The 13,556-nt window shown below is 44.6% G+C and overlaps 1 protein-coding gene and 1 long non-coding RNA gene across 9 annotated transcripts in view; both read left to right on the top strand.

Moving 5' to 3' along the window:
* LOC126510023 (uncharacterized) overlaps positions 1–6,151 on the top strand; it is a 60,562-nt gene extending 54,411 nt beyond the window's left edge. Inside the window, exons 5-8 of one of the 8 annotated variants that reach the window (XR_007594309.1) lie at positions 2,647–2,912; positions 3,376–3,482; positions 3,959–4,076; positions 4,783–6,151. This is a non-coding gene — a long non-coding RNA (uncharacterized lncRNA). Of the gene's footprint in view, positions 1–2,646; positions 2,913–3,375; positions 3,483–3,958 lie in introns of all 8 variants that reach the window. The other 7 variants (XR_007594310.1, XR_007594304.1, XR_007594303.1 and 4 more) reach the window with 7 other exon arrangements.
* Positions 6,152–10,530: 4,379 nt separating this feature from the next.
* Fdx1 (ferredoxin 1) overlaps positions 10,531–13,556 on the top strand; it is a 19,201-nt gene continuing 16,175 nt past the window's right edge. The window contains exon 1 of the mRNA XM_050156304.1: positions 10,531–10,838. Coding sequence (XP_050012261.1) covers positions 10,642–10,838 — 197 coding nt within the window. The 5' untranslated portion in view covers positions 10,531–10,641. The remainder of the gene's footprint in view (positions 10,839–13,556) is intronic.

Genomic DNA, 13,556 nt, shown 5'->3' with positions numbered 1-13,556 from the left:
AGCCAATTTCCTTGGGTTGGAGTTTTCCTTCTAGTATTTTGTGTAGGGCTGAGTTTGTGGCTAGGTATTGATGAAATCTAGATATGTTATGGAATATCTTGTTTTGTCCTTCTATGGTGATTGAAAGTTTTGCTGGGTATAGTCGTCTAGGCTGGCATCTGTGGTCTCTTAATGTCTGTATAAGGCTTGACCACAATCTTCTGGCTTTCATTGCCTCCAATGAGAAGTCAGGTGTAATTCTGATAGGTCTACCTTTATATGTTACTTGATCTGTTTACTTTGCAGCTCTTAGTATTCTTTCTCTATTCTGTATGTTCAGTGTTTTGATTATTATGTGGCGAGAGGACTTTTGTTTAAATCCAGTCTATTTGGTGTTCTGTAAACTTCTTGTATCTTCATAGGCATATCTTTCCTTAGGTTGGGAAAGTTTTCTTCTATGATTTTGTTAAATATATTTTTTATGCTTTTGAGTTGACCTTCTTCTCCTTCTATACCTATTATTCTTAGATTTGGCCTTTTCATGGTGACCCATATTTTCTAGATATTTTGGGTTAAGCTCTTGTTAGGTTTAATGTTTTCTTTAACTGATGACTCTGTTTTCCTCTATTGTATCTTCAGCACTTGAGTTTCTCTCTTCCATCTCTTGTATTCTGCTGTTCATGCTTGTGTTTGTAGTTCCTGATCGTTTACTCATGATTTCTGTTTCTATAATTCCCTCTGATTGTGTTTTCTTTATTGTTTCTATTTCAGTTTTCAAGTCCTGAATAGTTTCTTTTATATGTTTGATTTCTTTTTCTTGTTTTTCTTTACATGATTTGCTGACATCTTCCAATTTTTTGTTTGTCTTTTCCTCCATTTCTTTAATGGAATTTCTCATTTTTCTTTTTAAGAGTTTCAAACATTCCCTTGAAGTTATTTTCTAGGTCATTTTCTTCTGCTTCATCCATATTTGGTTGTTCAGGTCTTGCCGTTGTAGGGTCTCTAGATTTTACTGGTGTCATGTTTCTCTTTGTGGTGCAGCATGTGATCTTACTTTTTCTACTCATCTTTTCCTCTAATAGGTGTGGTTGGGGCTGTCTGAAATTCTGTTGAATAATCTTCTAGGTGCCAGTGAATCCAAAGCTCAGATGGTTGTTCCTCGTGGTACAGTCAATGCCACAGTTCTAGTTACCCCGTAGGTTACTCTGTGTGCCTAGAGATAGCTCAGCACTCATGTGCTTTGCTCTGTTCTCCTTGGAGTTTGCTGTCTCAGGCCTACTTTGGTCCAAGTTGCCAGCTTTGCCCTGTTTCTTTAAATCCTGGTCTGGAACCCCTCCTGCAGAAGTCCCGGCTTGGAGTTAGACATGGAAAGGTTTCTGGCTCCTGTCTACTGCTTCAGAGGCCCCTGGCTCTGGTACACCTGGAATAGCAGACGACCTACTTACTCCCTCAGTCTGGGACCTGCAGAGGTCCCAGGTTCCTGTCTATTCCCTTTGGATGTCCCATACCAATGCCTGGACCCACAGAGGTCCTGGCTCAGGCCTACTCCCTCTGAGGACCCAGACTCACGCCTGGCCCTGCCAACATCTCTGTTTCCTGCCTATTCCCTCGGGGGGGGGGGGGGATGTCCCAGGTTCACTCACACCCAGACTGGCAGAGGTCCTGGGTCTGGCCTAGTTCCTGGGAGGTCCTAGACTCACGCCCAGACCCACTTGGGTCCTGACTTAGGTCTCCTCCCTTGAAGGTCCCAGATTCATGTCCAGGCCCTTAGAGGTGTCTGGTTCTGGCTCACTGGCTCAGGGATTACTCCCCTGTACCTGTTTCATAGAAGATCTCTGACTCTGGATCTGGTCGCTGGCTCGATCCTGATCCACCAGTGTCCCGGGAGGTTGGCTCCCAGGGCTGGATTTGCTCCTGGCTTCTGTTCCCAGTGGAGCTTGTTTCCTCAGGCCCTCTCTGTCCTAGGTAGCTCGTTCAGAGCCACTCTTGTGGAATTTTCTTGAAACAATTTTTGATCAGATGTTCTACAGTCCTGGTTATGTATTCAGAATATATATTTTACATTTATGCTATTGTGTATGTGATATTCGGATCTCTCTCTCTCTCTCTCTCTCTCTCTCTCTCTCTCTCTCTCTCTCTTTTGAGACAGGGTTTCTCTGTGGTTTTGGAGCCTGTCCTGGAATTAGCTCTTGTAGACCAGGCTGGTCTCGAACTCACAGAGATCTGCCTGCCTCTGCCTCCCAAGTGCTGGGATTAAAGGCGTGTGCCACCACCGCCCGGCCTGATATTAGGATCTTAAGGTATCAACAATTTCTGAGTAATTATCCTTGCAAATGTGGAAGATGAGAAGCAGAGCATTTCTAAGCCCACAAAAAACCAACAGGATTTCTCTTACCCTGTTGCTTTTATACCAGAGTGTCTTGCTGCCTCTACTGCTGGACAGGAAAGTCTAGCATAGTTTTCAAAGTTTCATATTGCCAGGTGTGGTGGTTTAAAAGAAATTGGCCCCCATAGGAAGGGGCACTGTTAGGAGGTGTGGCATTGTTGAAGTAGGTATGGCCTTGTTGGAGGAAGCATGTCACCATGGGGGTGGACTTTGAGGTCTTTTTTGTTCAAGCTTCAGTTAGTGTGACACTCAATTCATTTCCTTTTGTCTGCAATATGTAGGACTCTCAGCTACCATTCCAGCACCATATCAGCCTGCACACTGCCATGTTCCCCACCACGATGATAATGGGCTAAATCTCAAAACTGTAAGCAAGTCACCCCAATTAAATATTTTCCTTCATAAGAGTTGCCATGGTCATGGTGTCTCTTCACAGCAATAGAAACCCTAAGACACCAGGTGTGAAGATCAGTCTTCATTGCCAACTTGGCTGCATTTGGGATCATCAGGAGGCATACTTCTGCACAAGTGTGTACAGATGTTTCTAGTGAGTTTTAACTGAGGAGAGAAGACTCACCCTAACTGTGAGTGGTATCGTTTCATGAGTTGCCTAAATAGAAAAGAGGGAGGAGAAAGCCTTTGGAGCAATTAACATTACTGTGGTGGTTTGAATGGGAATGTTCTCCATAGGTTAATATATTTGAATGCTTGGTCCCAGTTGCTGAAACTGTTTGGGGAGGATTAGGGGGTGTGGCCTTGTTGGAGGAGCTGTTACTGTGGGATGGGTTTTGTGGTTCTCAGTTAGCACCCTCTCTGCCTCCTGTTTGTGGGTCAGCAGTACGCCCTCAGCTACTCCAGTACCATGCCTACCTGCCTGCTGCCATGCTCACTGCCATGATGATCATGGACTCTAACCCTCTGTGGCTGGGAGCCATCAATTAAATAAGTAGGTCATGATGTCTCTTCATAGAAATAGAAAAGTAACTCAGACTCTCTTTTCTTCCTATCAGCACCTCAGCCCAAACTGCCTCTGTCTGCATGGCATCCCACTATGATGGACTGTAATCCTCTGAATTGTGAGACACAAATAAGACTTCCTTCAAGTAGTTTTCTCCAGGTATTTGCTCACAACAGTGAAAAACCAACCAATACACTAGTTAACCAAGTTTTGCATTGAAAGATAAATCCTTGCCACCCCCAAATTTCTCTTTACTACTGCCTAAAGAGGGTTTGTAAACCTCAGCTTACATATAAGATAACCTATATTATAGCAAGGCAAGACAAGGTGCTTAGAACACAGAGAGATGACATCTAATTGATTTTTTTTAAAAAACATTTTGTAAGGGTTAAGAGACTGGCTACAACCCCTACCTAGGATCCCAAAGGTGAAATGCTTTTCAGAAGTAAAGGTGATGTTGCAGCACAATTAATAAAAACTCAGTGTCAGAACTTGGGGTTCAACCTGAAGATCTGAAAAGCAAAACAACCAGCCACTGGCTCTTACTTCAACCTCAGTCAAAATGGCAATCCTGCTTCCTGGACCCTCAGAAGGAGACTGTGTCTGAGAGCTGTCTCGCCCCTTATCCTCTCTAGGGCTAGAATCAAAGGCGTGCATCACTGGGATTAAAGGCATGCACCACCCGATTTCTATGGCAACTAGTGTGGCTACTGGGATTAAAGATGCACGTCATTGTGGCTACTGGGATTAAAGGTGTGTATTACCATAAGGCTGTAAGGCTGACCAGGGGGGCTGTTTTACTCTCAGATCTTCAGGCAGTCTTTATTTATTAAAATACATTTGAAATGCCACTACAGGGTGTAAAGGATTTCTACAGTAACTTCACACAGACAGGCCAATGCTCTTCATTTCAAGTGCTCTTTGCTGTTCTCTTTCTACTCTAATACTCCCGTTCTACTTCTAGCTTGTCCACGCTTCTTCTCTTATACTCAAAACTCTTCTCCTACAGGAGCCTTGAAGCGATAAGGAGCTGAGCCACTCGCCATGGTAACACAAAGATCCAAGGTCATAGGAGCAAAACCTCAACCAGAGAGGGGGGCACAGTGCCCAACGACAACTTTGAGACACAGATCCTTTGTTAGTAGACCGTCAAGTGAAAAATAGGCATGCCTTAAGGTTAATGTGAGGTTAGCATGGGACATCGCTTTTCTATCTGCTGGCAGAGGGAATGCCGGACTCTTGTTCTCTCTCTGAGAAGTTATGGTTTGACAGCTTCAGGCATGCCGTAATTCTTGTCTTTGGGCATCTGTGAATGTCTCAAGTGAGGTCTCTTTGCCTGGGCACTAACATTGATCAACTGTCTGTCAAGGAAGATAATTGCAGGAAGGCAGACTTCTAAGCTTATACAAAGACCTTGTTGAGAGAGTAAGAGGGTTGACTGTGATTACTTTCTTGCCAGGATCAGGCAGGCACTGCTGGGGGGACTCATCCGATAGCTGTAATGTGAGGAAAACAGCTCTTCACACAAGAAGCCTGCCATGGGGACAGCTTGACACATTCAGAAGGTAGTATTCCTCATTGTCTTGCAGAGAAGTTTGGTGAGATGTGCTTCTCTGGTGACAATACTCCTCATCGCCTTGCTAAATGAGGTGTGTCCTCCATGAGACTTGCTCTCTGATGAGCTGACTCCAGCAGTATGTGCTGAACTAACTCTCACTGCATAATTCTACAGTCTGTAGCAACATTTTTAAGTGTGTGTGTGTGTGTGTGTGTATACAGTTAGACTGTCGGTCGTTAGATTTCCTGTTTCCTCAAAACTTTACCAGCACAATGCACTGCGAAATGTTAGAATTTTAAAAATTAATGTGATTAAAATATATGCACGGAGTGATTTTTAACTCGTGTGAAAACACGTAAATACGAGATAGGAAGTTGAGGACCTGCATGGGTCGAATGCCTGTAATCTCAGCACTCAAGAGGCAAAGGCAAGAGGATTGCTGTAAGTTTGAAGCCAGCTTGGACTTCAGAATGAGAAGCTGTCTCAAAACAAACAAACACAAAAGACTTGGCCAGTAGAAATGCCACCAAATTTCAGTTGATCTTAAAGAAATGAGTTCGTTGGAGCATTTTCCAAGTAAAAATCTGTCAGCTAGATAATATCTGATACTTTCATAAATCACAGATGACACTGGGTCAGAAATTTTTTTTTTTTTACAATCCAAACGAAGTTTTCTATCAGTCAAACTCAAGGACTCTTGGCAGTTGCCCTTGAGTTACTCAATTTTGAACCAGACAGATCAATGCTCTGTTTCTGAGATTTGCCCTATCAAGCCCAGGGCATCTTCAACTAAATTTATTCTTTTGTTTTTCTCTGATCTTCTCTGCATTTTAATAACCTTCAATAAATCACCACATATTCATCAACTCTAAAAGCAAAAAATCCACCTATCCTAGAATAAAATGATAAGCAACAAGATGAACAACAGGACAAGGGGATATTCCTTTTAATATTAATCCTTTGCCTCTCCCTCCCCTTTCCCTCCTCCCTTCCTTCATTCCTCTCTTTCTTTCTTTCTTTCTTTCTTTCTTTCTTTCTTTCTTTCTTTCTTTCTTTCTTTCTTTCTTTCTTCCTTTCTAACATCCCCATAGCAAGCAGAAACATTTCTTTAAAATAAACAGAAATGGAAAAGTGTAAATTCTATTTTATTATCCTTCCGAGTGTAAAATCAAATCAATTCATTTTATATGTGAAATATATACTGCATCTGCTAGGATTGCATGGACTTAAAAACAACTATACCAAGAACATCTAATGTCATTTCATTTAGACACACCCAAAGCTTCATTTAATATACATTGTGTGTCAATTAATTTACTAATAAAATTGCAGTGGTTTTGGTATCTACTTTATAGTGTGTGTGTGTGTGTACCTATTGGGTAAGCACTCATATTTATTTATGAGTGCTTACCCAATATATTTGTCTTTTGTCAATAAGAAATTTCTTATGACCATAGAATCTTTGGACATGCCCTTCTCGGAACCCCAGGTTGGCATAATGCACATTATTATTTTTCTATGCTGAGGGCAGTTTGGAACTTTAATCAGTGTATAACGGTCAAACGCAGCTCAGAGAAGCAGATGGTGGAAAGGGAGTTCCCAATGTTTAGTGTTAATGCTGAGCTTGATAGTTCAAGCCGGTCGCAGGCAGAGTGGTAGCCCTCCTAACCCTCAGAAGCCTTGAAAATGGGATTGAACATGGCAGAAGGGATTTTGGGAATATAATTCTCAGCAAGATCTTGAGATGGACAATGACTTTGGGTTATCAAGCTGTACCCAAACTAATCGCTGGAATCTTTAAAAATAGAAAAGGAAGAGGATGAAAGAAGCAGGGTTTGGGAGATGCCACCTGAGGACTCCACAGCTAGGGAATTCTAGAAAAGAAACATTCTGTCTTTCCCCGCCTGAAAAGGAGTGGGTCCCTGTTAGTACCTTGACTTTAACCTTGAGCCTTGTTTAGGGTTTCTGGCCTGTGAAACATAGCAACTCTTTGAATCTGGCCTACATAACTAGAAAACAGTAATTTATTATAGCGACAATAGGGACTAGATACACTAAGGCAGCAAGACTTCATAGGAATGTGAAACTTAAAAGTCCGCTTGTTGCATGTTTTGTGCTAATTTTTTTTTCTTAAAGAAATGTGTGAGTATATATCCTAGAGTAGTAATTGCAGAAACCAGGAAAGGGAAAAAGGAACCATTGCTGATGAGGTGGGGGGTGGGAATAAAAAGAGAAATAGGGTACAAGTGATTGGGGAAATGAGACAAAGAGGGCTTTAATTACAGAGGGGAGGAGGAGAACAGTAAAGGTATCTGGTTCGAGGCCAGCCTGGTCTACATAGCAAGTGTCAGGACAAAGCTACTGAGAAACCCTGTCTTGAAAAAAAAAAAGCCAAAAAAGTACTAAGGAATACTATTCTATGTATAAATATATACATATAGTTTAAATGATTTTTTCCCTTTGTTCTGCCACTTCTCCCTCCAAGAGCCAAAGATCCCCTAAAAATATTCTAATATCAGGCATGAGAAGCTCTCTTTTGAGTGGCTGGTCAGGGCTGTCAGAGTCGTCCCAAACACCTACCCTATTGCTGTTGCCCTTGGTTGCCCCCAAGAGGTGGAAGTTAAGTCCCATCTATTTCAGACATAGGGCATATGGGTTCCTAAGCTGGAAGAGACCTAAACAACTCTTCTCTAAGGACCAACTTTTATGGTACCAGAAGGTGCTGTGTCAGCTTCCAAAGGAGGAAAGCAACCACCAGTCCTGCCTAGCTATGATGCCTATGAGCCACAAAAACAATCAGCATAGCCCCGTATCCGTAAGAGTGAAGCCATGGCTGCATACCTTGGTGGTTCCTAACCATATTCTAAATACTTGTCCTTACACCCATAGATAAGGGTAGTCCTCACCCCTCATCAAGAAGACTTCTCTTTGCAACAAGTGGAGACTAGTATAGAAAACCACAACACATCAGAGCTGTGGATCCTAGTCCCAAGAGTTGGCATCTATGAAACCCTCCCCCACATAAGACTTAGTAAGCATCGTGGAAGAGGGGATAGGAAGATTCTAAGAGCCAGAGGAGCAGGGGAGTTTGCTGTGAGAATGTGTCTCCTACTGACGTCAGAAATCTCACCAACACGACTGCCTAAACGTGAGCTGAACAAAGGCAACAACGATAGACATAGTAACATGGATGGGGTAAAGCAACTAAGGAATTCTGGGAGTGGGAGAAAGACCTTTCCGGGGAAGAGCACACCAATTGATTGTCTAATATTAAATGTTCAGTCCTGATGGCATACATATGAGTAACATTATTCACACTGAGCAAATTATATTTAGGAATGTTTATGCATGAACATAAATGCAGCCATGTTAATGACAATACAAAAGAGGGCATGGGTATGAAAGAGCCAGGAGGGTGTTGGGGCCATGTCTGGGTCAGTAGTCCTTCTGCACCTGGGGTCTATGTTGATGCCCATGCCTGTGTTACCACACGGGCCATAGGAACCCCGCGTGTTGAAATCTAAGAGCTGTCCTGAGCCAGGCTTGACGTTCACTTGCCCTGGGAGAACTGGTCCAGCTCCTTCCTGGACACTGCAGCAGGAGGGCTGTCCCTGCCCCTTGTGGGAGAACTGCTCACTCCCCTGCACCCCGCCCCCACACTCAGTAGAGAAGGCCCCACTGCTTACCATGGGTATGAGAGAGCTGGCCTGGATGACATGGGCCTAGGAGAGCTGGCTCTGCCCCTTGCCTGAGGAGGGCAATCCTAGTGGTCCAGACTGACCAGCTCAGCTACCACCCAGACCCATATTCCAGGTCTTGGATGGTCCCGGCCTTGGGTGGTCTGGACCTTGGGTGAGTGGCCCCACCCTAACAACTAGACCATTTATGATATGCAATAGTGCATGCAGGGAATGGTCCTGTGGAATTGTATCAGTAGGATCCTCATGACCCAACAACAGGATCTCAGAAAGGAGTTTTGGTGAGGGTCCAATGATGATGGTGTGCTAGAGACTGGGCTCTCACTGCACATCAAACCTGCTGCCATTTTCATTTTTGACTACCCAGTGCCCAAACCTGTGACAAAATAGAAATAGATTTCTGCTTTTATTTTTTTTAATTTTTAAAATTTCTCCCTCCCTCCCTCCCTCCCTCCCTCCCTCCCTCCCTCCCTCCCTCCCTCCCTCCCTCCCTCCTTCCCTCCCTCCAAATGGCTATAGAGGCCAGAAGAGGGCGCCTGATCCCTCAGAATTTAGTCTGTTGGGAGCTACCCAGTGTGGATGCTAACAACCAAACTCAGGTCCACTGTAAGAGCAGCATTCATTCTTGACTGCTGAGTCATTTCCTCAAACCCCAAATTTCTCTTCTTTATAATGTTAACAAACACACAAACCATAAGTCCTAATGGGATTTCATGTAATGTTGGTTTTATGTATGTACATATGTGCACACACGTGTCCCTAAGTACACACGCTGTGATGTTTAAGTCAGGTCTGGTGTGCCTACAGTGACCTAACTGTAGATAATAACCCACTTTACATTCCCAAAAGCTAGATGGAGTTTTACAGTTCCCATCATAAGAGTGATAAATGTTTGCAGAGATATGTTCAGACTGATTTTTTTTTAAAAAAAGATTTATGTATGTGGGTGCCTGAGGAGGTCAGAGGAGGGTGGTGGATTCCTATGGAATTCTGAGTTATAGGCAGTTGAGAATCAGCTACCGTGGGTGCTGGGAAGTGAACTGAGGTTCTCTACAAGTGCAGAAAGTGCTCTCAACTGCTGAGCCATATCTTCAACCTGTCAAGTAATACCCCTCTTCTCAAATATGTATTTGCACCATGGGCATGCCTGGTGCCAGAGGGGTTTGGATCTCTGAAACTAGAGTTACAGTTGTGAGCTGCTCCGTGGAACTGAACCCAGGTTTTCCGCAAGAGCAACAAATATTCTTAACCTCTTAGCTATGTCTCCAACTCCAGCTTGAATATTCAAGTAATCTTTGCCTATGTCCAGCTTGTTTGCAACGAGTGCTTCCGTCCTTCAGCCCCTTATCAGGAATGCTCAAGATGAGGCTTTTCGTTCCTGGTTTGTGACGCAGTTCGTTGCTCTTACTCACCTAACCTCCACAATGGCCCTGAAAGTGAACTTCGCTGTGAGTTATGGAAACTGTTATCCGACCGGCCCCTCCTCTCCCCCCCCCCCCAGAATAATTTATCCAAGGTCTCTTATCAACAGAGGACTTGGGTTTGAATGTCTAACCTCAAAGACTCTTTCACAATTTACCAGTTATTAGTTATCAAAAAAAAGTTTTAAACTTTTAAGTTAAAAGTTAACTTGCTAAGTTTCAGGATTGTATACACACAGTTTGTCAAGTTTGTAAAAACTCTCCGCTGTCCTGGGTAGGAAAAACCTAGATCCCTTTTGCTCAAACTTGAACTCTAAAGGCGGTGGAAACTGCGATATTTGTCTTTGTGTAGAGGGAGTGGGACGAAGGCGGTTCAGTTCACCAGGCGGCTTTTTGGAGGGCCTTTGACGAACGCGAACGCTCTGCAGAAGGTCAAGGTGAACTCCTGCCCTGCTCACTGGAGCCGCGTTCGGCCCCGCCCCGCGGAGGCGTGGCATCGGCGGGGCGGGGCGGGGCCGTGGGTTATAGGACACGCAGGGAGCTCGCGGGGCAGCAGTCCGCTCGTCACTGGACTCGAGGGACCCGCGGGACCCTCAGGACTGCGCAGGACATCACAGGACCCGGAACCTTCCGACCGGGGAATGGCGGCCGCTCCGGGCGCCCGACTCCTGCGCGCCGCCTGCGCCTCCGTCGCTTTCCGTGGCCTGGACCGCGGCTGGCTGCTGGCCTGTGGGGTCCGCGCGGGAACTGCCGTCCCCCGGTGGACCCCGAGCCCCGGCGTGCACGCAGAGGCCGGGCGGGGACGGCCGCTGAGCTTGTCTGCGCGCGCGTGGAGCAGGTGAGGCGCGGCGGCGACGGCTGGGTCCCGGCGTCCCGTGGCCTGCGTTTCCGCCCGGGCACTCTTCCGCCTCCTGACGCCAGCGTTCCGGGGCCTGGCTCGGCGGTGCGGGGCACTGGCCCCGGGGCTTCCTCGGTGGGGTGTCCTTGTCGTCCTTGCCGTCGTGGTTGCTCCTCTGGCAAGACTAGCACACGCTGGCCTTTGTGCTGCCTTCCAGCTAGGGAAGGGTTAGGCTTGCCTAGTGGGACTTGGGTAGGGTAGAGTTTAAACCCTCACAGACTTTAGTCCCTGTAGACCTAGGATAACAGTGTTGCCCCTACAGAATGATTTAAGGGATAAATGACTCCGTACAGGTGATGTTTGGTCTTGCGCCTGGTTGAAAATGAGGGCTCAGTAGGTAGGTGCCTCTTAGCAACAGTTCTTGGGGGTCATAGTGTAGAGAATTCTGTGGGAAATGTTCAGAGAGTTGAGAGCTCCCCGTAGTTGGAAGGTGTGTATTGGGCATATTTGTTTTTAAAGGCACTGCCCCCTTAAGTTGACTAAAGATAAAATTGCCTTAAAGTTTCTGAGTGTGGTGACATGTTGACAATTACATAATGTCCGTGTCTGTGAAAACATAGCTGTTGCTTCAAAGGAAAGATGGGAGTTTTCTTCAAAGCTAAACACAGATTAGAGTTTCCATGAATTGTATATCCCTCTGTGGAAGAATTCAGCTCAACTTTTGTAGTCACAGACCCAAAGAAAGTCACAAGTCAGTGTATTTGTCAAATGTAATGAGGGGCCAGCAAATGGATTACAGGGTTTTGAACCCAGCTTCCATCTTTAGTGTTAGGATTGGAAGCCGATGGTCCATTAGTATAACACATTCCAAGACTTAATTACCTGGTAACCATAAAGCTCAGAAACAGTGTCTGATGATACATGACCATAAGGGTGTTAACAATAACCCAAGATAATTTTGGCTGTTTGTAGATATGCGGCAATCTGTCTCTTCACAGCCACGGATGTCTGTATCTGGTGTATCAGTCTACGGCATATTCAACACAGATACGGCTTCTTCAGAGAATTTCTGATCATAGAAATCCCTGCCAGTCGTTTGACTCCAGAATTGAGTATAGCAGGAAATGAGAATCCCACCCCCACCATGTGTTTTGCGTGAAGTGAGAGGGAAATTGTGGGGACCATTCAGTCCTATTTCCCCTGGTCTCTCTGACTGTTCACCTGTGGATGCCTTAATGTCTATGGCAGATGCTTTCTGGATTTAAGTTGTGACATACTGAACATAATCAGTGTAACTAGTATTTAAGGGAATACATACGCTTTTGCAAATTGGTTCCTACAATTTTGTCATTAGGTTTTGGATATTGTGATTCTTGACAGAGACATTGAAGCTTCAAGTAGATTTTCCAGCTCGTATTATGCCAGACTCTTGCTGTTAACACAGCAGCAGCTCCCAGCCATTTGTAGTTATTGAACATTAAGAAGATTGAAGCTAAATAATATTCACGGTTCTGTCTTGCAGTTATGCTAGCCATGTTTTAAGTATTTAGTGTGTGGTGAGCTTCTCTACTGTGTTTGGCATTGCCAGTATAGGACCCTCCTGCTTAAGTTCAAAGTTGTATTGGACAAAGTCATTCTAGAAGCTGAGTTTCAAGTTCCACATCTATATAAACTCTCAATAAATGAATGTTGAAAAGCTTTTATTCCCAAACACCCTGACAGAATACTTGATGTTTTTCAAGTGACTTGATTACAAAGGGCTTTCACACACATGGTTTCTCTGTACTTTTAAGACAGACCTGTGATAGGTAGGTAGGTGGGTGGGCATAAAGTTATCATATTAACTAGCTGGCAAAACATGGCCTAGACCTTGAATAGGTTTTATGCCGCATGGCAGATGACAGTCTTTGTCCTTGAGATGCTGTGGCTCTAACCAGGGCCCTCTTTGATGTCAGGCGTGTGATATGCTGCAGTACTGTAGCTGGTAGCTCCTTAGTTCATACTTTTGTGAGTCATTTCAGAGAGCAAAGGTGATGAGGGGAGGGCAGAGCCATAGACTGGCCTTTCCCTCTGCTAGCGCCCCAGGCGATGTAGTGAAAGGGTAAGAACAGCTATACGTTCCTCCAGTGGTTCTCAACCTGGGGTATTGACTCATTGTGGGGTTCTAGTGACCCTTTCACGGGGGTCACCCAAGACCATCAGAAAACACAGATACTTACATTACAATTAATAACAGAACAGTATAACAGTTATGAAGTAGCAATGAAATAATTTTATGGATGGAGGTCACCACAACACAAGGAGCTGGGTTAAAGGGTCGCAGGTTAGGAAGATTGAGAACCACTGCTCTACTCCATTAGCCTGGGAGACCTACAGGACCACAGCCTTGTTTGTTAGTGTGCCTACTGGGGTTGAGCAAAGCAAGTGGCTGTTTAATTGGGGATGAAGGTTTAGAAGAATTACATTTATTCTGCTACTTGAAATCTTACCTAGTGTGTCATTGACCAATCAGTTACTGAGTGTGAACAGACAGAAGTGTGGGCAAGTACATGTGTATAAAGTATTTCCATAAACTTCTTCTATTTTAACCATTTAATTCATTAAATTAAAAACAGTTTAATACTGGGCTAAGGATGTAGCTCAGTTAGTAGAGTGCTTGTGTAGTATGTGAAGCCGTTTGACCCCTAGCACCACACATAAAGTGTGAGGGGTGATTTT

Source organism: Alexandromys fortis, unplaced genomic scaffold, assembly GCF_014885135.2.
Source record: "Alexandromys fortis isolate MF-2015 unplaced genomic scaffold, M_Fortis_MF-2015_v1.1 scaffold_89, whole genome shotgun sequence".
Classification (NCBI taxonomy): domain Eukaryota; kingdom Metazoa; phylum Chordata; class Mammalia; order Rodentia; family Cricetidae; genus Alexandromys; species Alexandromys fortis.
This window is presented reverse-complemented; position numbering and strand designations above follow the sequence as displayed.